At 49.8% G+C, this 25,794-nt stretch overlaps 2 protein-coding genes and 1 long non-coding RNA gene across 3 annotated transcripts in view; 1 reads left to right on the top strand and 2 right to left on the bottom strand.

The window, feature by feature from the left end:
• The window catches only part of CCNQ (cyclin Q), a 69,102-nt gene that overhangs the window by 27,479 nt on the left and 15,829 nt on the right, over positions 1-25,794 (bottom strand). The window lies entirely within an intron of this gene.
• DUSP9 (dual specificity phosphatase 9) lies at positions 7,295-25,147 on the top strand. Its single transcript, XM_053371098.1, has 4 exons — positions 7,295-7,380; positions 11,934-13,330; positions 17,630-18,052; positions 22,011-25,147. The coding sequence occupies exons 2-4, from the start codon at positions 12,973-12,975 to the stop codon at positions 22,307-22,309; spliced, it is 1,080 nt and encodes a 359-aa protein (XP_053227073.1). The 5' UTR covers positions 7,295-7,380; positions 11,934-12,972; the 3' UTR covers positions 22,310-25,147.
• On the bottom strand, positions 19,631-22,854 carry LOC128404970 (uncharacterized). The gene is made up of 3 exons (XR_008328206.1): positions 22,773-22,854; positions 20,591-20,678; positions 19,631-20,089 (listed from the first exon to the last, which is right to left on the bottom strand). It is a non-coding gene; the product is annotated as an uncharacterized LOC128404970 (long non-coding RNA).

Genomic DNA, 25,794 nt, shown 5'->3' with positions numbered 1-25,794 from the left:
TCCTAATCTCAATTGCATTCAGTCCTCTACCTAGCTGATGCTTGTCCCACACTAGTGGGGGAAAATGAGCACACATCACCATTTCCATTATTTTGACTTATCCCCCCCCCAAAAAAAAGGTCTCTAAGTCACTTACAGAAAGGTGACAGACCAAAAAAGTACACCATATAAAACAATAAAACCATTCCAATAACCCATAAACAAACCCTGCAGAAAAAGCAAGAACATTTCATTCAATAGGCACATTGAACCTTTTTGAGTCCATGGCTCCCTTGACCAACTACACACTTTCTGCGGCATCCCTGTGGGGTCATGAGCCCAGTTATGTCCCCCCTTGCCTGCAGAGATAGCAGCCCCTCACCCCTTTTCGAACAGTCTCCCTTGTGGAGGCTTCCCTCAGCCTCTTCTCCTCTTCCTTCTCCTCTGGGCAGCCACTGCTGCTGCCCCTGGTCTCTGAGCTGCCCCCCCACCCCAAAGAGAGGTGCCTCCTCACACTGCCCCACAGGGGCCTGGGAAGCTCCCCCTGGCCAGCCCCAGACACACCATTTGCCTGCAAAGCTTGTAGCCAGGGCTGCTGCAACGAACAGCTGTGCAAGCCTTGGGGAGGCAGAGACATGAGAGGGCATCAGAGGAGGGAGGGAAGGAAAGAGGGACAGAGGCCAGTGTTTCCCACAGCACCCCTGACCATCATTCAAGGCACCCCCGGGTGCCACGGCACACTGGTTGAAAACCACTGCAATAGGTCATCAACCACCTTGTCATAATCCGCCAAAAGCCTAGGAAAACAGTTCAACCTGGCTGGCACCAAAGGATGTTAATGATGTCAACCTACAAGCAAATCATGGCTTGGCTTAGATTGTGTGCAAATCCGCTCTGTGTGTTGGTTTTAAACAGCCCCACGTCACCTGAAGTACCTGGCAAAGAAGCCACTCATAAATTTTAGAAATGAAAACAAATAGATCCAGGGGAAGTAGAATCGGTCTCAGGCCAGAGTGTGCTAGCCAATCCAGCTCATTCAGAGACGGTGGGAGGGCCTAGATTCATTCCACATATTGGCCAAAGAAACGGCTCTCCAGTCCATGAGTGGTATGATTGGGCTTCACAAGTGGGATGAATGGATGCCTTTATTTGCATGAGAGAGAAAAGAGGATGTTTGTGTTCACGCTTGCAGTTGTGTTTTGAAGTGTGCGTGCGTGGGAGGGAGCAAGCAGCATTCCTTTTTGTGTGTGTTTGTCCTTCAACAGGGCTAGTGCTGCGGCTGTTTACATCTGTGGGGTAAATGTACTAGTGGGATGAAAAGGAAAATGGCGGTGTGTGTATGGCTGCGAGGGTGTACTCGCCTTCAGTTCCACAGGGCTGGCTGCCAGGTAAGTGTATGTGAGGACTGCAGGCTTAGTCTGCATTGTGTGTGTGGCTATGGGAATGCTCCTTGTGTGCAAGGGAAGAGACAGTTGGGATGATGTGTAGGCAGACAGTGAGTAATTTGAGGAGGGAGAATTGCCATCAGGGGGAGTCAAGAGAGGTTGGTGCTACAATGCCCTTTGGGAATGAACAAACTTCCTAGGGGAAAGTTCCCAACAGCCCTTCACTCTTTGCTTCAGGAATAATCAGATGGAAGCATTTGCCATACAACACAACTGCTTGCCTTTGCACTTTTACAATTTTAATCATAATGAGGGGAGGCAATCGCTAGGGCAGGGGACTCCTTCAAACCTGCTAAAATTATGATTGGGTTGCTGACAGCCTTTGTATCAGCAGAGTCCTTAACTTCCTAGCCCTCAGGATTTCCAGGAGCAGCTTGAAAATGTATCCTAAAAAACAATATTATCTTTCTCCCACGACCGTGATTGTTTTCTGCTGTTGTTGATCAATTTCACCCAGACTCCACAAGCTTTCCATCACTCTTTTTGGAAGCAGGATGAATTATTTAGAAAGTGCATATGCGTAAATATATAGTAATTTCCTTTATGTAATCTGTGCAGAGTTTGGCAATGGATACAAACCCACCAGTTGCTTAGCTATAGAACAATATGGGCTAAGGCTACCTCTGCCCAGCACCCCTATTGCCACCTTCATTTTAGGGACTGTTTCTTGCCATTCCCTTAACCAGAGTGTTCATTACAGCAGGATTACCATGAGTAAAAATAAGCACCACCCGATACAGGTGTGCCAACTCCTAGGAGGTGAGGCAGTTTCTGCCCCTCCCCAGTATTTTTGAGGGAGCAGAGCCCCCCCCCCCCATATTCAGAGGGCATTCTGCCCCCAGGCTCCTTGAAGCACTGCGAGGGCACTTTTCCTGGGAGCTCCACAAGCCTGGGGCCGAGAATTGGGAGCACAGATGGGGAGGACTGGAGCAGAGCCCATCTGAACGGGGAGGTGAGTGAGGTGCAGTGGAGGCTTGGTGGGGCTGCATACCTGCAGCTCTACCTTCCAAGGAGCATCCAAGGCGGGGCAGGCTGGGAAGCTCTGGGTCCCCTATGGCCTTTTTTGGGCTGCGGCTGCTGGCAGGTGGCCAGCCAGCCAGAACTCTGCAGTCGCCCACAAAAGGCTGCTGAAAGGCAACTGGGCGCCAGTAAGGGTGAGCAGGTGAGGAGAGGCACCAGCACAGGAGCACCAAGGGCCAAGACAGTTTCTGGCCCCTGGCTCCTTGCATCGTGCACGGGGCCCCTCAATCCTGTTAAGAAGATGGCACCTCTGACCCAATATCAAATTGAAGAAACAACCACCCAGTGGAACTTCACCACACTGCAGTGCCCACCAGTTAATGCTAAGGCTTTTTGAATGGTGGGTGGTATATTAATGGCTCTTGGGCTGTCAAAGTGCTGGTAACAACTTCTATAAGACTTTCTATAATGCAGTAAGAATTGTAATCAAGAACAGGGAGGGAGGCAAGGTGATGCAAAGTAGTTAAATGGACTGAAAGCTCTACTATATATGGCAGGGGCAGAGCAGAGAAGTGCCTTCTGCTTACTGTTTTTGGTGAATATTCCAAAATCCAGGTATGGAATCTCTGATTTCTGTTTCTGAGGCTGGAGCCTACTCAGGTATGGATTTGGGGGCAGCCACCCTCTCTGCACCTCACAGCACCAGGTTCCTCTCTTGGACAGTGGCCATCAAGCAGTTTTTCAAAGGATGTTGCACTCAAAGCAGGGTCACTGCTGGCTTCCCCACCCCTCCTCCCTCTCCCCCATCAACCATCTCTGCCATTTGCTTTTAGCAAGCTTTAGGAATGCTTGGGTTAAATCAAGTGGTGTCCATGAGCCCTCTTAGCTAATGTAAGAACAGAAAAACCTTACCATGTACCAAGACTTACGGATCATTATTAATAGAGAAAATCACCCACTCATAGCATAGAAACTGGAAAATCCATTTTTGCTTTAGCTCCCCCCCATGCCCCCCCCGCCACAAGATGAAAATGGATAGGTTGCTAAGGAGATTAGAACTGGAGGAGGAGGGGAGAACACAGACACGTGTGTGTGTGTGTTTCATAAAACTATTCTTGGAAATTTACTTTGCCTAGATTCTTTCTTCACTGTGAATCACTGACAGAGCTTCTACCTAGGTCCGTGTTTAGCTAGTTCACCATGACTGAAACAAGGCTGTAGGCATGTGTTTTCACCTGCACAGTAAGGGCAATAGGAACACTAGGAAAGATGGGATAGAAAAATGGAAAGCATGTCCATCTAGCATTGTTCTTTTAAATCTGCTTATTGCATCCATGTCACAATAGTTCAATGGGGCACCAAGCAAGGGTATTCTGCCCATCACCTTGGTCAGTGCAAGGCTGTAAAGAGCCAGACTTGAAGGAGCAAGTCCCAGAAGAGTAGCAGTGCAGAAATGGGACAGATCCACAAGAGGGCCAATCCAGAGACAGAATTGATTCTGAGTCAGAGTCTCTGATGAAATCTGTGTGCACACCATGCATTTAAAGTGCATGACTTTCCCCAAAGAATCCTGGGAACTGTAGCTTGTTAAGGGGGCTGGGAATTGTTGTTCTGTGAGAGGTCAATTACAGTTCCCAGGATCCTCTGGGGGAAGGCAAGTGCTTTAAATGTATTGAGGCTAGACTCTGCTGTGCTGATCACCTTTTAGGGAGCTGGGTTAGGCCCTGTCCTTCCTACTGTGCTGCTGGATGAGTATTCTAGAAATTTTGTACTGTACATTTCTTTTAAATTGCTTCTAACTGATTTTACCTGTTTTCTATTTTATCTGCTTAAGTTGCTTTGAGACTTAAAAAAAACCCTCACAAAATAAAGTGACAAACAAGCAAACAGATAATAGGCCATGCAAGCAAGGCCAGCGTCTGGCTTCTGCTAAGGTAAAAAACTAGAACCATTTATGGGTTAGCTATTTTGAAATGGCTGGGAAGGTGGCTGGGAGGTGAGGTGGATAACTTTGCAGGGACTGGTTTGAGAAGGGGGGCAGAACACTGCCACTTTCTTCCTCCAGCTCCAGCAGCTCCCTTCAAGAGCAGATTAGGAAGCTCTGAATCCTGGATGACTCTGATGCCCTTGTGGCACCTGCTGCACTTGCTTGAGTCACCTACCAATGCCTGCTCACCCCCATCTGTTCTAAGCCCCAGCTGCTTGCCCACTGGCAATGCCACAGTGGAAAGGTAGTTGTGGCAGCAGTCAAGGAGGGGGGCTGGGTGCATGTGGGATTCTGTTGCCAGTGGGTTCCTCAGATTCTTAGCTCAGGCAGATTTCATCCATTGTCATCACTTATCACACCTCTTGTGCTTTTTCCTTTGCTTTGCTTTGTTTTGCTTTAAAGGCGGCCCTCATCCACAAATCATCTTTGGTGTCTCTGACCTAAAATTGAAAACTGGTTTTTCATTCTAACTTTCAAGGCAAGCTATATAAATTTTCACCAAGGCGCAGAGTGATGTCTCTCTGCACCTGTCATGGCCAATGAAACGTTTGAGTTTTTCCTGCAGGGATTAGGACTATGTCAACTGAATTGTTTTCTATTTCAATGCCATAACCTGCATTACATAACATTATACCTGTCCCAAGAAACTGAAACAGCTCTCTCAGACAAATGCTTCTTTATTGTCAGTTTACTACATGATAATTTTCTACTTTTACAAAAATACTGTATAGCATCTTGAACTCAATTTTGATGAAAGGCGGTGTACAAATATGTTTTAAATAAAGACGAGCACTATCCTGGAGAGAATTCTCCTTTGCAGTCTCCATTGAAATATGACACATTTGTATAAAGCACTTGTGCATGCTTTTACACCAGACATGGGGTACTTGCCGTCTTCCAGATGCTGTTGGACTCCAACTCCTATCAGCCCTGGCCAGCACAGTCATAGGTCAGGGATGCTGGGAGTCAGAGCCCAGCAGCACCTGGAAGGCCACAAGTTCTCCATTCCTGTTTGTAAGGAAACCCCTTCTTGCCAAAGCTGCCACCCCCATTATACAGAATCTCACAGAATATCCTAATCTGCCACAGCCACAGAACTATGGCTGTTAAAGCATACATGCCACAGTTAAAGGACCTCTCCCTCCCTCCCCACAAGAATCCTGGGAACTGTAGTTTGTTACGGGTGCTGGAAAATGTAGCTCTGAGGTGGGTAAGCTACAGTTCCCGGGATTTGGGGGTGGGGACTGTGTTTTAAATGCATTGTTACAAAAGCTGGACGCCACCCCCAATCTCTGCCAAGCTGTGTCAAGATTCCAGGGGGTTCTAGGTGCTCACCCACAGTCTACACTCCACTGAGAATAAGACACAGCAGAGACTGTCATCCTTTTAGAATTATGGTTAAATTACATATATTTATACCATTAGTCTACACAGAGGAAGTCCAGTATGGTCACTTCAAGAGGGGCTTGTTCCCCACAGCAGTGCAGCACTGGAGCCCATGGCATCTCTCCCACCCTGCCTTCAGCCAGCCTGCCAAGATGGCTCTGCCCTTTGTTCTCAGCTACTCCAAGGCCAAAGGCCCCCCAACTCTTCCTGTGACAACTCACCCCATTATGCTGGCAACCTTCCGAATCCCCTGTCTCTGTTCACATCTCAGGACAGGGGACAGTTCTCCTGCATTGCCAATGGCCCTCAATGGCCCTGTACTGGTTCTCAACGGCCAGAACTTGCCAGGTCGTCTTCCTTAGGCTAGCCAAGGAATTCCTCTGCAGCTGGTATTTTCCCTTCATATCTCAGATAATCAAAACCCTACCATTTATTAACTTCTACTATTCACTAATAGGCGGGACGCGGGTGGCGCTGTGGGTTAAACCACAGAGCCTAGGGCTTGCCGATCAGAAGGTTGGCGGTTCGAATCCCCGCGAGGGGGTGAGCTCCCGTTGCTCGGTCCCTGCTTTTGCCAACCTAGCAGTTCGAAAGCACAAAGTGCAAGTAGAGAAGTGGCTTAGTCCTGCTGGCCACATGACTGGGAAGCTGTACGCCGGCTCCCTCGGCCAGTAAAGCGAGATGAGCGTCGCACCCCCAGAGTCGGTCATGACTGGATCTAACGGACAGGGGTCCCTTTTCCTTTTCCTTACTATTCACTCCGTAACAGTATGATGCGGACGCAGCCAAAAGCCCACACAGCCGCCGTTCTGGCACCGGGAGGGGACCAAGCGTGTTAAAACCCCAATGACGCCAAGCTGCCATTAAGAGCCCGAGGGAGCAGAGCCCCGGCCCAAGGCGCCCACCTGACCCCGTCCTCGTCCGGCTGGACGGATGCGCAAGTGCGCGCGTGTGTGTGCGCGCCCGGCCGCCTGGCTGAGCGGCTCCGCCTTCCCGGGGCGGCGCCTCCGGCCAATGGCGCGGCGGCGGCGGCGGGGCGGGGCTCCGGGCTGTACACAGCCACCACGTGGAGCCGGGTGGGGACGCGCCGGGCCGAGCGGGCGGAGAGAGAGGCTGGCCGGCCGCGCGGCGCTGGAGACGGTGCCTGGAGGCCGCCCCGCCCGGCCGGGCTTCCCCTCCCGCCGACCTGTTTCCCTCGGGCCTCGTACCAAAGAAGTGTCTCCCCAGTGCCTCTCTCCGTCCCGCGCTGCCGCCCGCCCAGCCCCGCGCGGAACTTGCTCGCAGCACCGCTCCCTGGGCGCGCGCCCCGCCGCCCTGCAGATGGAGGCGGCCGAGGACTCCGTCGCTCCTCCCGCTGCCGCAGCGGCGAGTCGCCTTTCTCGCGGCGACGGAAGCGCAGGAGCCGCATCAGGCGACTGAGCCGAAGCCCAGCCAAGCAGCCCAGCTGGCGGCGGCGGCGGAGCGCTTGGCCTCGAGAGCCGCCTTGGCGCAGGAGTCCTCCCCGCCCGCTTCGCTCTTCTCCCGAGGCCGAAGGAGATCGGCGTCGGGCTCGCTCCGAAAACCGCGGCCGGCGGGATGGCCGCGCTCCGCGAGGCGTCCGCAAAGCGCGGCGAGCGCCGCAGGGTAAGAGGAACGCGCGCCTTGGGCTCCGCTTTTACGCAGCGTTGAGGCGGCCAGGGCTCAGCCCCGGGACCTCTGCTTTTCCGTGCCGAGGCTGAAGCTGCGCAAAGTTCGTGGGAAGTCCTAATCCTAAAGACACCAGCCTGAAGCTCGATCCCGTTCGTTGAACTCCGGAGGGCGGGCTAGTTGACTCCAGCCCTGAGATGATGGGAGGCGGATTCAAGAGAAATGGGGGCTTCTGGGCACGCGCGAAGTACTTTTGCTTTAGCTACAGGCCCTGAGTACAAGGTAAATGGTGCTTTTGAGCATGTGTATAGTGCCATCACTAAGGAACCACGGGCAGCCCTCCCGTGCACATTAGAGATTAAGAGAAGGGCTACTAGGCAAAGCAGAATATTATTATTATTATTATTATTATTATTATTATTATTATTATTATTATTATTTTATTTTGAGGGGGAGGGTGTTATTCTACTGGACGCTCCTAGGGATGGATCTTGGCAGTCTTCAGAATGCCCTTTCTGTACACACCTTGCAATCCTTGCCTCCACTCTTTAAGGAAGGTCGTTACTAATATCGCCATTGCTAGCGTGAGATCAAGAGAGTGGAGGCTTGTCTGTGAAGTGGATCGTGGCAGAGGCAAGACTCAAACAATAGACTTTTTGATGAAAAGTTTAGTCTTGGTTGGCTTCAGCTGCAGCAGGAAAGAGGTTGCCTTAGCACAGGGAGCTATAGTTGGTGGGAGTTATAGTTCAGCAACATCTGAGAACCAATGTTGAAGAGCACTGATAAAAGGGATAGATGGAGCAGGCCTGAGGCAGAACAGCCAAATGGCACCATCATCACTACTACCCTCCCGGTACTTGACCTGGCGCAATCTCCCCCCACCCAGGACATGCCCAGGACAATCCAGGCTTGCACAGGAGAACCCCAGTCATCCGCTCCATTACCTTTTATGCCTCCCAAAGTTTGCTGTATCTAAAGCAGGTGTGGGGAACCTGTAGCCCTCCAGAGGTTGCTGAACTACAACTCCCATCACCCCTGGCCATTGGTCATGCTTGCTGGGGTAGATGGGAGTTGTAGTTTGGTTATGTTTGGAGGGCCCAAGGTTTCCCCACACCTGATCTAAGGCAACCTTGACTCGTTTCACCTCTTGCCATAGGCAAACTGCATGTGAACTTTGTCTGTTTCAGCGGTGTCCTACTTGGCAGCAGTGTTGTGAAGACGAAGCCTGCAAAATTCTTCCCGAATGAAATGTTCCAAATAAATTATAAACTGTAACTAGTCTGAGTTGTGGCTGGTGCGGGTGGGACTCTCTTGCTCTCCTGGGTTACTGGGAAGGAGGGTAGACAGGCACAGGGAACTACCGTAAGCGGGATGGCGCATGGCAATGCAGCCGATCCAACGTTCTGCCACTGCAAGCCACAACAGACTCCCTGCACCTCAACCCTCTCTGAAAGCAGCAGCAACCTGCAGTGTTGGGGAGCCACTTGTACCACCTCACCAGCCGCTACTGACGTGGCTCCAGCAAGCTCAGCATGCTCTCCACATTGGGTGCCCTCCAGACACCCTTTGGGGGGATTTTGTGATTATTTGTGCTCGTGAGACTATTGGGGTGGTTATATGGGACCCTGCTTTCCATACTGTTTGTGCCTGCTAAAGATTTGAGGTGGGCATCCGGCTTTCTTTCCAGTTGATACATTCCCCATAACCTCCTGCTGGAGCGCTGTAAGTTTTCACAGAATAAAATGTTTCGGTTTGCTTTTTATTATTAGATTTATTTATTTATACCCCATCTTCCTCCCTGACGGGACTCGAGGCAGTTTACAGATAAAAACAAGTCATTAAAAACGTGGGGGGCGGGGACCACAATCTTTTAAATCCAGTTAAACATTAATGGAATTAAAACTATACAGTGGACGCTCGGGTTACGAACATGATCCGTGCAGGATGCATGTTCGCAACCCGCGTCTGCGCATGCGCGGGTTGCAATTCGGCGCTTCTGTGCATGCGCAAAGTATGGTTTAGCACTTCTGCGCATGCGCAACCACCGAAACCCGGAAGTAACCTGTTCCGGTACTTCCGGGTTTCGATGGCCCGCAACCCAAAAAAACGCAACCTGAAGCGTCTGTAACCCAAAGTATGACTGTACATATATAAAATTTGTTTAAAACATACAAATAATTACAATAAAAAGCACAGCACCAGTCTTTTCATTAAAAGCAGTCAATTCCCAAAAGCCTGTTGGAACAAGAGTCTTGTCCCGCTTGTGTTGACTATAGCGCAGTGGTGCCCCTCCAGACGGCAGTAATGTGGCAACATGGGGAAAGCATCACAGAACAGCTCATAAAGCAGAATGATGTGTAAACGGTCCAGTATAAATCCACGACAAGTGCTCCGTCATTGCCTGAATGTCATGTTGCACAATAGACCTGCAGAAAAAAGCCCTGGGGGGGGGAGCTAAACCTATGCATCCTAACTCAAAGGAAAGCCCCACCAAACTTATCCAAGATCTTAGAAGAGGAAGAGTTGTCTGTTAACACTATCTGAGGTTCTTTGTGTGCCCCCTCCAGGAGAGGTCCTCAGGATGGCTGCACGAGAAGGGGCCTTTTCTGCAGTGGCTCCCCACTTGGGAAATGTTCTTCCCAGGAAGGCTTGCCTGGAGCCTTCATTATATGTCTTTAGGTGCCAGGTGAAAATGTTCCTCTACAACCAGCCTTTGACTGTTTAAACGATCTGTGGCCTTTTCAGTGGGCTTGTGGGAGAGGGGTTATTGATTTGTTTGTTTTTGTTATGTATTTTTGTGTTCTCATTTTGTATTTTTATGCTGTAAGCCTCCCTGTGATTTTTAGATGAAGGGCAGTATAGGCAACTCCCAATTTACATGGGTGGTACATTCCAAGGCACCGCACGTTTAAGTGAAATATTGTATATTTGAAACACCATTGAAAAAGCCTGCAAACACCCCGTTCGAGCCCCATCCCTCCCTTTTTTCTGACATTTTCAGGTTACTTCCAAGTTCAGCATGGTCACGCACATATCGGATGTGCCTAAAACACTGCTGCCTGTATATAAATTTAATAAATGCCACTACTACTACTACTACTACTACTAATAATAATAATACTAAAGGTAAAGGTACCCCTGCCCGTACGGGCCAGTCTTGACAGACTCTAGGGTTGTGCGCCCATCTCACTCTATAGGCCGGGGGCCAGCGCTGTCCGGAGACACTTCCGGGTCACGTGGCCAGCGTGACAAAGCTGCATCTGGCAGCACACGGAAACGCCGTTTACCTTCCCGCCAGTAAGCGGTCCCTATTTATCTACTTGCACCCGGGGGTGCTTTCGAACTGCTAGGTTGGCAGGCGCTGGGACCGAGCAACGGGAGCGCACTCCGCCGCAGGGATTCGAACCGCCGACCTTTCGATCGGCAAGCCCTAGGCGCTGAGGCTTTTACCCACAGCGCCACCCGCATCCCAATAATAATTCTAGGAACTTGTAAAATGCTGATTAATTTCTCCTGCTTGTGTTAATTATATAAGCATTTCAGAATAGATGTGTGCTTTTCTGTTTTGCTGAGTGGAGGCTTTAATCTTTCTCAGCTATAGGTTGGCCAACTTTTCAACCAGCTCTTGCACCTGCATGTTTAGCAGAAGCACTTGATCTGCGGGCATTAGCCTGTGATGTTTATTTCCAGGCCACAGAAAGCTTTTTTTTCTGCTGATTTTCTGCAGATCAATCGCCTCTTAAAGGGAAAAGAGCAGGCCAGGTTATGGGGCAGGGTTTTTTAGGGGTGGGGTTAGGTGTTGACAACCCTAAATATGACTGAGCATTATGGAGCCAAGGGTGGTGATTATTCCGGATTGATTAAACCACAATAAATTAATTATATGTGCCACTGATTCATAATCTGTAACTGGACATAGAGATTTTACAATAGTTTTGGAAAACATGAATAAGGAAATTGTCAACTTCCTCCTTTTGAAACCCTAAAGTATAAGGAACGCAAGAAGCTGCTGTCCTGAGTCAGCCTGGGTCCCTTTGTCTCAGCACTGGCAGTGACTGTCCTGTGTCTCAGACGGAGCCCTTTCCCAGCCCCATTAGGTGGACGAGCCAAGAGTTGAACCTGGGACCTTTGCACGTGCTCTTACCACTGGAGCTATGGTTCTTAGTAGAGGGCACTTCTGAGCTCGTGCGGAGTGCCTCTTCCCCTCCTGCACCCACACCGACTGCCTTTAGTCACCCCACACACATCTGGGATTCAGAGCAAAAAGCTTCCTGGGTGTGCAAAATGTGGCTGGTTTGAAATTAAGGAATGAAAGCCCCGGGTGCCTGCAGTGTGTACACAGCCTATGTTGTCATCCGACTCTTGGCAGTTACTGCTGTCTTCCCTCTGGTTGCCAGGAAGTCTCTCGTCAGCATCTGGCCAGGATGGAGGGGACAGCAAGGTGCCAGGAAGGGAACACGCACTTCCCGTGTTTCCCTTAGCCTGCTGCCTGTGTGCTCCCTCTCCCGCACTCCCCAGCCTCACTCTCCCATTTTGCTTTCCCACTGCAGGTTCCTCCAGGATCTGTGCTAGCATCCCCTTCTTCTCTGGAAGCCTGAGGTGCTGTCTTGGTACCCAGAGCGTGCATATCTCTCTCTCTCTCTCTCTCTCTCTCTCTCTCTCTCTCTCTCTCTCTCTCCCTCTCTCCCTGCTTCATTTTCTACCTCCCCCCCCCCCACTGGCTTACCTGGATGCCTGCTTACCACAGACCCACGCCTCCCTGGCCTCTGCTTCAGCACATCCTCTCCAGCGACATTGGATAGACTTCAGCTGGCAGGAGGATCAAGGGATTTTTCTTCAGGCTGGGACGCAAGTTGTGGCTCTCCTCAACTGGCAGAGATCTACCGGTAACTCTCAGGGCAGCAACGGCAGAGGAACAATATTAGCTGGATTCACGCACAGAGACAGGGGAGGCTAATCTGGCACAACTTGCGATCCTAATTTTGGTTGGCTGTGGCTGACCCTGATTTGGAAGATCTCCCCTTGTGTGGCAGCACTAGGGAAACCACAGCGGTAAGGCAGGTCAGGATCCTGAGCGGAGTGTCCAAGAAGCCACTTCCCCCCCCTATGTGAGAATCCTCTGTAGCCTCTTCTCCTCCAGGCTGTCACAAAGCGCTGGGACCCATCTCTCCTTTTCTACTTTCACCTCTTGAGAGGCTGGGCACCATACCATTCCTTTCCTTTCTCCCCCCTCCAAAAAAAGAGACTGAAGGATGATTTCCACGCATGGAGGCACCCCTCATTGTACCCCACTCTTGCTTTGCTAGCCCAGGCTGTTTGGATTGCGATGGATGGGGTGAGACCTGTGCTGGCAACATGATGTAGCGATTCCTTCAGGCAAAGGCACCTGGGACTTTGGATCCTGAGTTTGGAACAATCTGCCAATTGGACAAAACCTTTCCCTGCAGACTCCCTTTTTCAGGTCCTGGAAGTGGCAAGCTTCATTGCGAGTGGGGAGAATCCAGGCGGTGCTCTGAGATTTTGGCAGGGTTGGCTTGGGCAGTCTTGACCGTGAAGATTCTCATCTTCCAGACCGTGGCTTGTAGCCACATGGAAGACCTGGGAAAGTCCACGTCGTGGCTGCGGGCTGAGCTGGCCTCCCCGTCTCTGTGCCTCCACATCCTGGACTGCCGCAGCCGGGAGCTGTACGACTCGTCCCACGTGGAGCGGGCCCTGAGCGTGGCCCTCCCGGGGCTGCTGCTTCGTCGTCTCCGGAAGGGGAATCTTTCAGTCGGGTCCTTGCTGCCGGGGCCTCCCCAGGCCCTCAGGGATAGCACGGTGCTCCTATATGACGAGGGAACGCTCCAGCTGCCCCCATCAGGGAGCCAGGAGGAGGACGAAGGGTCAGTGCTGGTGACGCTTCTGCAGAAGCTGCGGGAGGAAGGTTGCCCCGCCTACTACCTGCAAGGTGAGTGTGCTGAGGAAAGCAGGATTAGTGGAGGTGGGAGGTAACTTTGAGATGGGGCAGGGCTACCCGACATATGGAAACCTATCTCTTTCCTAGAGGGCTGCCCTATGTTGAGTCGACCTCATCAGTCTCAGAACAAGCCACACTGACTGGCAAAGGTTCTCTGGGGTTTTGGGGGGCGGGCATTCCCAGCCCTACTTGAAAATACTAGTGACCGGACCTGGGACCTTCTGCATGCAAAGCAGATGTTCTACCTTTGAGCTGTGGCCCTTGCCTAAAAGATGTGGAAGCTCCCTTATATTCAGTCAGGCCATTGGTCCATCTTGGTGTTGTCTGCACTGACTGGCAGCTTCTCGTCAGGGTTTGAGGCAGCGCCCTCTCCCAACCCTTCCCAAAGATGCTAGGGGTTGAAACTGGGGCCTTCTGCATGCAAAGCAGGTGCTCTACCTGTGAGCTGTGGCCCTTCCCCTAACCAATCCATTCTCCAGGCAGATTCAGGAATATTGTTGCCAGATTTCAAGCCAGAGATTTCCTCTGTTTTTAAATTTGCTGCTGAATCAGGAGAGCAGATAATCACTATTGCTTGCACCTATTGCCCCCATCCCTGTACTGCCATGTCCCGTCCCCCCAGCTGTTCTAATCAGCAGTTTTTTAGCTATGGCAACAGGGCAGAGCAGGTTTCCAGCAACTGGAACTCAGGAGAATTGCTGCCACTGACAGCAGAGGTGAAACCTGGCCATCAGGGTTAGACCTGGGGTTTGACTTGGCATAAGGGTGTGTCCATATTAGCACCATAGAGTTCAGTTTGTTTTTGTTTGTGCAACACACAGGGAACACTCATGGTTGGGGTTGGGGGACAAGGCAGCGGATGATTTCACCCTGCAACACATTGGCTAGAGATGAATTACAGAATGGCTTAAGGGCTCTAATCAAGTGTGAAGCTAGTTTGAGAAACAATGCCTCAAACGGTAGCGTCTGATAACAAAGTGCAGGATACGTATGTATTTTGGATAACGCTGTGGGAACATGGATTACAAACCCAGCCCTGGAAGTGCAGTGAGGACACAGTAAATTGGGGTGTGGACACAGCCTTGGTCTTGTTACACATCCCTTCCTAGTGACCTTAACCAGGAATATTATCCTGTATCAGCGATGAAGGAACCTGTATCCCTCTTGTGGACTCCCAACTCCCATCGGCTCCAGCCAACATGGCCAGGGCTTGGGGGATGGTGGGAGCTGGAGTCCAGGAACATCTGGAAGGTACCACTGGTTCCTCACACCTGCCTGAGATTTTAAGTCACTTCCTAGGGAGGTTCGCTACATATCTTCATTACATATCTTTAGGTGCCCGGCGAAAGCATCTCCCAGGCCTTTTAAACTGATGGGGTACTGTGTTCATTTGTTATTGTGACTTTTAAAAAAGGAAGTCCTGAAGTACAGAAACTCAGAAAGTGAAGTGTTTTCCCCTGGCTACATCTGCATGCTTTCAAGGTCTTCTTTATCACCCAGCTCTTAAATGTACAAGAGGGACTGCCAGGATGGGTGGGTGGGTGGGGGGTTGGATGGCAACGCAGTACAGGCCTGCCCTGGGAAACTTCCCTGGCCGCTGCCCAAGCCTGTTAAGTGTCACCCTAGGCCTGACCCATCAGAGCAACCGGGCCGGGAGCCAGAATAGAAGAACAGTAGTGAATAAGGCTGCCAGCTTTTCAACTGGCCATTGTAGCTGTGCTTTTAACAAAAGTTTGATTTGCAGACCCTTAGCAAATGGTGATTCTTTGCAATGCTGTGAAAAGTTTCACTTGCAGATTTCTGCACAACATGTTGCTGCTAAATGCAAAAGAGCTTGCCAATCCACCCCCCACCCATCATCAGTTTGCGACTCTAAATCTCAGCAAGCCTTTTGGCAATTGTGCCACCAGTGCAGTCCAAACTATGAGAATGCCACTTTAGCTTCTACAGCAGGGTATATGAAGCTCCCACTTTGTCTCTTTGCCTTCCTCTGCATGGAGCTTTGCTGTGATTCAAGCCTTGGCTACCCCTTAGCTAGACCACGGGGCACCCTCCAGATTATGGATTACAACGCCTATCAGTCCCTGTCAGCATGGTCAGGGATGATGGGAGTTGTAGTTCGACAACATTTTGAGGGCATCAGGTTGGCTACTCTTAATCCGAGTCCACCTATTGACTGACTATTTGTAGGATTGCCAAACACAGTGCACAGTTCTGTGTAACTCTGATACTCTTTATTTATTTATTTTTGAACTGTAGCCTTTCAACAGAGTTGGGTAGAGGGACTGCTTAACCTTTCCACCAGCAGCGGTGGTTGTCCCTTCAAAATCACCCCTTCATCTGTTTTTCTCCACATCAGGGAAAATATTCTTGAACCTGTGTTTTTCCCTCCATGGAGAGAAATGTAGTTGTGAGTGATTTTCAGTGCAAAAGCAATGTAGGCAAAGCTTCTCCTTCCCACCCACAGATCTTCCACTCAAGATTGCACCTCTCTCTGCGGCTACCTTTTCATGTGAGATGGTCTTAAAAATATATTGAGGCAAAGCTACACCCAGCAGCATTTAACATGTAGTTCGCTGCTCACTTTGGCCTTTGGAAACAGTGATTAGGTGGAAGATGAAAACACAGGTATTTTTCCCCACACAGTGCAAGCTGCTCTGAAATTCTCTCTTGTGCACAACTATTAATAGTGCAGGAGCACGGCCCTTTTTCACCAGGTCTCCCTAATTCTCCTCACCCCTGCTCCCACAACACTGAAGACTGCCAGGATTGCAGGTTTCGGGACAGCTGCACATTCCTGCATCGCAAGGGGTTGGCGCTAGATGATCCTCAAGGTCCCTTTAACGCTGCAGTTCTATGATTCTGTGCTCTTTTAAAAAATGTAAAAAGCCTGGAATGGTAGCAGTTAAAGCGTTTTGTTATGTAATCTTTGATAAACATGCCCTGTAGATTTCTACAATCAAAAGGTAATATCACCAAGGCAACAGTCTGTAAACAAACAATCTCCCGGCACAACACTTTGCAGCAGCCTCTGTAAGCAAGGGGGGGTGTTAAAGTGGGGGCAAGAGGTCTGGGCTCCAACAGAAAGGATTCAGGACTTGGAGCTCCTGACTGCCTCTTAACTGTACTGCCACGTACAGAAAGTCATGGATATGGGTAGAGCAAAAGTACTGCTTCAGGGGGGGCAGGTGTGGGGGACTCCTTGGTCCTGAATGGAGTAACTGTGCCCCTAAAGGACCAGGTGTGCAGGACTCACAGCGGCCCATGGAGGCACAGGTTAATTCTGTGTCCAGGGTGGCAGTCTATCAGTTCCACCTGGTACATTGGCTGAAACCCTGCCTGCCTGCAGACTGTCTCACCAGAGTGGTGCATGCTCTAGTTATCTCCCACTTGGACTACGGCAACGCACTCTACATGGGGATACCTTTGAAGGTGACCCGGAAACAACTAATCCAGAATGCAGCAGATAGACTGGTGACTCGGAGTGGCTGCCCGGACCATATAACACCTGTCCTGAAAGACCTACACTGGCTCCCAGTACATTTCTGAGCACAATTCCAGGTGTTGGTGCTGACCTTTAAAGCCCTAAACATCCTCGGTCCTGTATACCCGAAGGAGCATCTCCACCCCCATTGTCCAGCACCAAGGGCCTTCTGGCAGTTCCCTTGCTGTAAGAAGTGAGGTTACAGGGAATCAGGCAGAGGGCCTTCTTGGTAGTGGCGCCCACCCTGTGGAATGCCCTCCCATTAGATTTTAAGGAGATGAGTAATTATATACAGTGGTGCCTCGCAAGACAAAATTAATCCGTTCTGCGAGTCTCTTCGTCTTGCGGTTTTTTCGTCTTGCGAAGCACGGCTATTAGCGGCTTTAAGAAAAAGGAAACAAACTCGCAAGAACTCGCAAGACGTTTCGACTTGCGAAGCAAGCCCATAGGGAAAATCGTCTAGCGAAGCGACACAAAAACCGAAAAACCCTTTCGTCTTGCGCGTTTTTCGTTTTGCGAGGCATTCGTCTTGCGGGGCACCACTGTAACCTTTAGGAGACATCTGAACTGGGTTTTTTTAATGTTTAATGTCTTATGTTTTTAATATTCTGTTGGGAGCTGCCCAGAGTGGCTGGTGCAACTCAGGACAGGGTACAAATAAAAAAATGTTATTGTTAATAATTATTATAGGAAAGGGTGTCCCCAATATGACAGGGGAACCTCCACTGTCAGTGCTTTAATTCTGCATGTAACAACTGTGGCTGTGCTGCTGCTGAGTCGTCTCTTGGCTTTGTCCTTCCTTGCAGGAGGCTTCCATAAATTTCAGGCTGAATGGCCGCACCTCTGTGAGACCAACCTGGACACAGCCAGTGCCAGTAGCTCACCTGTGCCCCCGGCAGCTCCTGTGGTGGGACTGGGCGGCCTGAGCCTCAGCTCCGACTGCTCCGATGCAGAGTCGGGGCCCCTCAGCAGCGGGGTGGAGTCGGAAGGGGCGAGCCCCCCCTCCTTCCCCGTGCAGATTCTACCCAACCTCTACCTGGGCAGCGCCCGTGACTCTGCCAACATGGACACCCTGGCCAAGCTGGGCATCCGCTACATCCTCAACGTCACCCCCAACCTGCCCAACCTCTTTGAGAAGAACGGCGACTTCCATTACAAGCAGATCCCTATCTCGGACCACTGGAGCCAGAACCTCTCTCAGTTCTTCCCTGAGGCCATTGAGTTCATTGGTGAGTGAAGGAAAAGGCAGGCAGAAAACCCCACCCTTGGCCTCCTGCTTGCGTTTTCCTGTGGCTGTTGTCTGCTGGCCATCGGAGTCCCATTCACATGACCCCTTCAAACCATTTGAGGGAATATGGCTTGTGTCCCTGAGACAGTCATCTGAGTCCATTGAGAGGCAACTGGCTCTCACTGCAGCTCACGACTGACTGACTACTAGTTGGGCCCCATCACTCACCTTCGTGTCTTCATGTTGGCGGGGGAGGGGGACAGACTTGATGAACCTTCGGGGTCCCTTCTAACTCTGCAAGTCTATGATTCACGATTAATTCATAAGGGGGGAGCGGGGAACCTAGAAACACTGTGTCTACCGCAGTTTTTTGTAACATACCACTTGGGAACTTTCAGTACCCTGGGGCTTGCAAGTGAGTAAGGAGTTGGGACCAACACCCCAGAGATTGTCCCACTAGTGCAGGCATCCCCAAACTCAGCCCTCCAGATGTTTTTGGACTACAACTCCCATCATCCCTAGCTAACAGGACCAGCGGTCAGGGATGATGGGAATTGTAGTCCCAAAACATCTGGAGGGCCGAGTTTGGGGATGCCTGCACTAGTGCATCTAGTTTTCGGGGCCAGTGGGCAGGTAGATACACTTGGAAATGGGTTTTCCAAGCCAGGGTCCCCATAGTGAGTTGCTGGTGCTTGAACTAAAGTCAGGTAGGACCAAGGAAGGGCAGGAGGCCTGCCTTCCAGTATTCATCCCTGACTTGGGTGATCCAAAGGCCTTGCCCAAAGTCAGTGGGGCCAGAGCTTTGCCTCCTAGTTTCTTCCTGTGCATCACCTGTGGATGAACCTTTGCCCCCACGCCCACCCACAAGATGTTGCTGCACTACAGCTCCCATCATCCCTGGCCATTGGCCATGCTTGCTGGGACTGAGGGGAGTTGTAGTTTGGGGACATCTGGAGAACCAAAAGTTCCCCATACCTTCTGTACAAGAATAAGGCTCATGGGTCCTCAGGCAGCTTACTAGGCAAAGTCCTTAGAACTTGTGGGGCTCCCAGTTGATCTGCATCTTTAGTGATGAGGTACAGTAATTCAGCAACCCGGGGAGAAGGCAACACGATGGTGTGCCATTCCATTCTGGCTTGTCCTCATGGCACTCTCAGGAGGCACAGTTTTCAAGCAGCCCCATACTGATCTGTTTTGAATTTCGTACTACTGGAGAGTAGGAGTCCTTTACCTGCTGAGGGCATCAAGTTAGCCCTAGATGGTGGTGAGCATATAATAATAATAATAATAATAATAATAATAATAATAATAATAATTTATTATTTGTACCCCACCCATCTGGCTGGGTTTCCCCAGCCACTCTGGGCAGCTTCCATAGAAACCAAAAATACACTAAAAGATCACACATTAAAAACTTCCCTGAACATCTCAAGGTATTGCTCAAGGTATCTACTACATGGGCTGGGTTAACTGACCCCTCCAGCCATCCCCTGTCTTTTAGGGACGTACATTTTAGAGACCTCACTCTTCCTTTGCGTTATAGACCGGCAGTCTTCCCTGCCCTTAAGTCTCCTACACTCCCAAACCGATTATTTGCTGTTGGCCAGTCTCCCCCTTTTCTTTCTCATTGAGCAGCTTCAGTGTGTGCACACAGCAAAGTCTGTGGTCTGTGCATCCTCAGATTGGTTCTGTTCCTGCCTCATCTGTAGAGTACCCTACAGAATATGATGCCTTAGTACCAGCTAGGCCTGCAATGCTTCATTGATGAATTTGCCAGATTAATTATTTTAAAATATTTTGTTCGGGTGCCTCTGATTGATAAAACAGAGAATTCCTATTTACAAAGTTAACAGTTTTAAACCAAACGTTTCCAAAACTGGTGGCAGGTAGACTGCATCTTCAAGGAGAGGCATTTTCCCTTCTCTCCCTATTCAGCAGAGTTAATGCATTCTCATAAACTGACTTATTTGCATTCCTCATTCTAATCACTTTGCTTGGCCACTCAAATTTTCACAAAGTGCTTCTTGCAAGCGGAGCCCTGCAACAAAATGTTGCAGTGTTGAGTGTTGCTGTTCAGGATTCCAGCAACTCCATTCCACTTCCCCTCCCTTCCAGTGGTTAGGAAGGGGGTGCCTGCCCCACAAACTCCCTACCTTTGTCCCTTATCATGGGCCACAACTATTTTTTGAGCTTTCTCCCCTGATCCTCTAATGTCAGCTCGAATGCCCTTTTCCTCATTGTTTCATTCTCTCTTTTGCTGCCCACTTCCTTTTGCTCCCAAACTTCCAAATTCTTTGCAAGCCTTTCTGGAACTGGAGCCAGAAGAGAACAATTTGCACACTCTTTTCTAAACCTAGATTTTGTGTTTCTTTGGCACAGTTTGAAATATGCTGTTGCAGTGCACGCAATCATGGACATACAATTCTCACACTTTCCCTTTGGAAAATTCAGCATCAAATCTTCCATTTAAAAAAAAATATTAGAGTGATGGAAGAATAGTCTCTGGGACAGTTTAGGAGAGATGACGCCCACCAAGGACCTTTTATCAAAGTTGTCTCCATCTGGCTTCTCCCCAGCAGGATGTAAAGGGCCGTTGCTCTGCTGCGGTGGTCCTTAGGCAAGTCTGTCTGCGTGAACAGTCAAAGCAAGATCACTTTTATTCGGGGGGGGGGAGCAAAGCAATTCGGTGACATGTATAAATTATGTGGGTAAAACCTCAGCGCCTAGGGCTTGCCGATCGCATGGTCGGCGGTTCGAATCCCCGCGGCGGGGTGAGCTCCCGTCTTTCGGTCCCAGCTCCTGCCCACCTAGCAGTTCGAAAGCACCCCTAAGTGCAAGTAGATAAATATGTACTGCTCTGGTGGGAAGGTAAATGGCGTTTCCGTGCGCTGCTCTGGTTCCAGCTCGCCAGAGCAGCTTCGTCATGCTGGCCACGTGACCCGGAAGTGTCTGCGGACAGCGCTGGCTCCCGGCCTCTTAAGTGAGATGAGTACACAACCCTAGAGTCGGACACGACTGGCCCGCAAGGGCAGGGGTACCTTTACCTTTACCTTTACCTATAAATTATGTGACCAAGCATATCTACATCTTTCTTAGTTGCTTCATATAGTTGGAGGAACATGGCAGTATGTGGGGCACTTAAGTCCTATTGAATCACTGGGAGCTTTACTCAGCAGTCAGTGTCTATATACAATCTGCCCTGAGGACTAGAAACTTGCTTTTTGGTGTGTGTGTGTGTGTGTGTGTGTGTGTGTGTGTGTTGCAGGATATCCTCAGCGCTGCTCTTAACCTGAACATTCACACACCCCCTTGGGTTCTTCCCCACCTGCCTCCCTTGTCCTGCCACCCTTCCCTCATCCCCACTTTTTTCTCTGCCCCAGCCCTTACAGCCCCAGTTTTGTTGTTGTTTAGTCGTGTCCGCCTCTTCATGACCCCCTGGACCAGAGCACGCCAGGCACTCCTGTCTTCCATTGCCTCCCTCAGTTTGGTCAAACTCATGCTGGTAGCTTCAAGAACACTGTCCAACCATCTCATCCTCTGCTGTCCCCTTCTCCTTGTGCCCTCCATTTTTCCCAACATCAGGGTCTTTTCTAGGGAGTCTTCTCTTCTCATGAGGTGGCCAAAGTATTGGAGCCTCAGCTTCAGGATCTGTCCTTCCAGTGAGCACTCAGGGCTGATTTCCTTAAGAATGGATAGGTTGGATCTTCTTGCAGTCCATGGGGCTCACAAGAGTCTCCTCCAGCACCATAATTCAAAAGCATCCATTCTTCAGCGATCAGCCTTCTTTATGGTCTAGCTCTCACTTCCACACATCACTACTGGGAAAACCATAGCTTTAACTATACAGACCTTTGTTGGCAAGGTGATGTCTCTGCTTCCCCCCCCCCCCCAGTGCAGCCGTATTCACTTGCCCAACCTGTTCTTTCCCTTTTCCCTTTCTCATTCCCTCTCTGTCCCAGATGAGGCCCTGTCCCGGAACTGTGGCATTCTGGTGCACTGCTTGGCGGGGATCAGCCGCTCGGTGACCGTCACTGTAGCCTACCTCATGCAGAAGCTCAACCTGTCCCTCAACGACGCCTACGATCTGGTGAAGCGGAAGAAGTCCAACATCTCGCCCAACTTCAACTTCATGGGACAGCTGCTGGACTTTGAGAAGTCGCTGGGGCTCAGCAGGGCTAGCCGGCGCCCCCCCTCTGGCCAGAGCTGCTTCTTCACCTCGCCAACTGACGACAGCGTCTTTGAGCTGGATCCCACGTAGGGCCAAAACAGGGCGGTGGCCTCTCTTCTTGTCATCGTTGTTGGCCTCCTCCTCTTCCTCTTCAGTGTTACCTGCCTGCCCTGGTGGCAGAGTCCCTTTGGGGACCAACTGAATACCTCACACCAGAGAGGAAGGCACCTCTTACAGCTGCCTAGGTTGCTGTGGATGCTGCACACCTTCCCAAACATGCAGCTCAGCTGATGGGGCCAGATCCATAACCAAAGACCCTCCCTGCCCCCACAACCCTTCCACCTGCCTCTCCATTCCCCCAAGATCCCTGGACAAATGTTGAGTGTCTCCTCTGGACACACAGACCGTGTGGTCCAGACCAGCCTGTTAGATTTTAAAAGATTTGGAATGGGCCGTTTTCAGGGCTGGAACCTGCTGGTTGCTAAAATGCCCATCTTATATAGGACGTTTCCCATTCTACAGCCATAATCTAGAAACTGGTTAGGTTGCAGACCTTTGGCTCCCATGAGAATCCTCTCTCCCCAGGACTTCTGGTTCTAGAGCTGCATCATTCAGTTTAAGGGGGGGAATGGGGGGGATATGAAAGAGAGAAACAAGTCTCCTGTGGCAGTTCTGTAATGAATAAAGGGATAATCCAGATTAGAAACCTATATCTCAAAGGTGAAAGGTTCCCCAACTATCTATCTTGTTCTTGGTTCTAGAACCATGAACCACAGAATCCAAAACAGTGTCACAGCATGTATAGTCTGAGAATCTAGAATTGCCTTAAGGAGCCCCTGCCAGGAATGGTACAAGACACCAAACAAAAGCATCTACACCCTTTTAAGCCTTTGGCCTCCGGTTCTAGGAATTAATCCTATCATGCCTGATGCAAGAACTGCAGCTCTGGAACTGGGACAGTTAAGGAATCTCTGGGTCAAGAACTTACGAGCTTTGGATGCAGATTCAGAAGCCTGTGTCATTCATCATACCTCAACCATCATCTGCCCCACAACGTCCCATCCCAAAAGCAGGCCGGCCAGCCACTCTGGAATTAATCCAGCTATTTCGGAAAAGCAGAAGGAAAATGTGTGGGGTCGAAGCTTTGGAGCAGATTTGCATCGGGGAGCCAGCTGGAAGACCTAGATAGTAGGGAGCATGGTGATCAGTTCCTGCACAGAGGTGGAGAAAGTGGAGCAGCTCAGAATTCCATGTCTGTGTTTGTACAAAGTTTGAATGTGTGTATGCCTTAATGCCTGCTTGTAAGCAGCCAGAGCTGTGTTTGTGAGTACTAGACAGCGTCTGCTTAGCCTGCATGCAGGGCTTAATTTGTGGCCAGAACGTAGGGCTGAAACTTGCTTTCAGTGTCAGGTGCTCCGTCCAGGCACAAGTTAAGTAGTAACAAAGAAGAGAGCACCTCTGAGCATGGGCAGAAAAACAATCAAAGAAGAAGTAGGTAAATGGGCAGACTGCTGGCCACAGACTGCTCCCCTGCAATAGGCTACAGTTCTTGGGTAAAAGGATGTGACTTGTACTAAGTAGGCATGCACTCAGCACTTCCTTTTAAAAAAAATGAATTAAATTAACCATTGCCTGTAAGTGAGTGTAGTCAGATAACAGATTGTGCCTGTATGTTCTAAACTATGTCCAGGGCATTCTGGTGCCCCCTGCTTAATGATAAGTTCCCTAGGTTTCTTCACTGTGGATCTGCTGGGCTGTGTCTCTGCTGCAATTCCATAAGTTGGTATTTTTGCAGGATTGGCTCTCTCCTGATCCCACCTTCCTTTCTTGATCTTTTTTAAAGCAACTTTCTTAGCCCTTTTGGCTATGAAGATATGCTTAAAAGTGCTTGCAGGCAAAGCTTGCTGAAATAATCTTGAGCAGCTGCAGAATGAGGGGCTCCAGGGGTCAAAGCGGGTGGGCTTCAGGGTCCTGCATAGTGGACCTCCCTGTGATTAGCAAAAGCAGGATAAAGGATGCAGAGTTGTAAGCAAAAATTTGCAGAGTAACAGTGCAATCTTACATGTGTCTGCATAGAATTAAGTCCTGTGAGGTCCAATGAGACTTATTCCTAGGTAAAGGTGTAGAGGACTGCAGCTTAGGTTGTGCAAAATACAAGCAATTACGCAAATTTGCTCATCTAGTACCATTCATGTGGGTTGCAGAATCAGCTTTGGGCAGGGGGGAATTTGGACTGCCTGGACACAACCTTTAATTTTATTTGGCTGTAGACTTCAGTCCTGTGTACCTGTATGTGAAAAATGCAGGTCCGTCATTTTCTCTTTTCCTCTTTTCTTCATGGCAGCTAAGAGAACTGCCTTAGGATGGTCATTTTTTAAGAATAATAATAATTAATAATAATAATAATAATGGTTGGCATCCTGGTCTCTTTGTTTTTCAAATGAATGTATATGGCTCCGGAGCCAACTGCAGAGACAGGCAAGGACTGCCATTGCCATGGGCAACACAGTCACTTCAATAAAAACAGGCCTTTAAACAATACAAAGGAGTGTGGATTTGTTTGGTGTTGATGCTGATGAAAAGCAGCTGATGGTGAACCACTTCACATGCACAAGACCAATCCAAAGAAAGCCACTAACCCAGCTGTGAGGAACCTCTGGCCCTGAAGATGTTTGCTGAACTACAACTCCCATCTTTCTTGGCTATTGGCCAGGCTTGCTGGGACTGTTGGGAGCTGAAGTTCAGCAACATCTGGAGGGCAAAAGGTTCCCTACATCTGCCATAACCCTAATGACTGTGATCACTGAGATCATCTGGATTTTTAAATAAAAAAAACAGAATGGTGTTTTATAGTGTACACCATCTTTATAATTTAAAATGTGGCTGTACAAACTTACTCAGAAATAAATAAAAACCTCACTCATTGATGTTTTGAATAGAAGACAACTTACTGTTTAACCTTCCCCTGACTAAGTATGTGGGGAGAAGCAAAAGAGGTGGGGCTCTGCAGAATTTACCATTTATATTGTCATTTCTTAGATACAGAGAATCAGAGTTAGTTGGAGGAGACCCTGAGGTTCCTTCATCCAACCCGCTGCAATGCAGGACTGTGCAGATGTCCCTTATGGGGAGAAATCCTGCAACCTTGGCATTATCCGCCCCATGCTCTAACCAGCTGCGCTATTCTCCACCAGTGGCCTTCACTGTGGCTGATCAGAAGTCAGAACAAAAGCTGGTAGGTGATGGCAGGAACCACAAAGCCAGTCTTGGGTCCCAGAATTTCAATGGCCTGCAGCTCCCATCATCTCCAGGCTACTTAGCCAACGCTCAGGGCTAGTGGGGTCCTAGTAGTCCACCAACATCTGGGGAACCAATGTAAGAAAAGAAGAATGTCAGCAAACAGCTTCTCTTTCAGAGTAATCTGTGTTAAGTGACATTAAGTGTGTGCCTCTAGCCTGGATTAGGAGGGGAGGGTTGGATGGGGCTGGGAGGGAGAATGGAGAGATTTCTGGTTTTGACTGCAGCTCAAGGAGGAGAGAGATTCCCAAGAAAGGAGAAGAAGCCTGAGATGATGT

Source organism: Podarcis raffonei, chromosome 17, assembly GCF_027172205.1.
Source record: "Podarcis raffonei isolate rPodRaf1 chromosome 17, rPodRaf1.pri, whole genome shotgun sequence".
NCBI classification, from domain to species: Eukaryota; Metazoa; Chordata; class Lepidosauria; order Squamata; family Lacertidae; genus Podarcis; species Podarcis raffonei.
This window is presented reverse-complemented; position numbering and strand designations above follow the sequence as displayed.

Excerpts from the sequence above, each read along its gene's own strand:
- DUSP9 (XM_053371098.1), top strand. The coding sequence starts at position 12,973 with ATGGAAGACCTGGGAAAGTCCACGTCGTGGCTGCGGGCTGAGCTGGCC. Across the intron at positions 13,331-17,629 it reads CCCCGCCTACTACCTGCAAG|GAGGCTTCCATAAATTTCAG; the intron begins GTGAGTGTGCTG and ends CCTTCCTTGCAG. Across the intron at positions 18,053-22,010 it reads TGAGGCCATTGAGTTCATTG|ATGAGGCCCTGTCCCGGAAC; the intron begins GTGAGTGAAGGA and ends TCTCTGTCCCAG.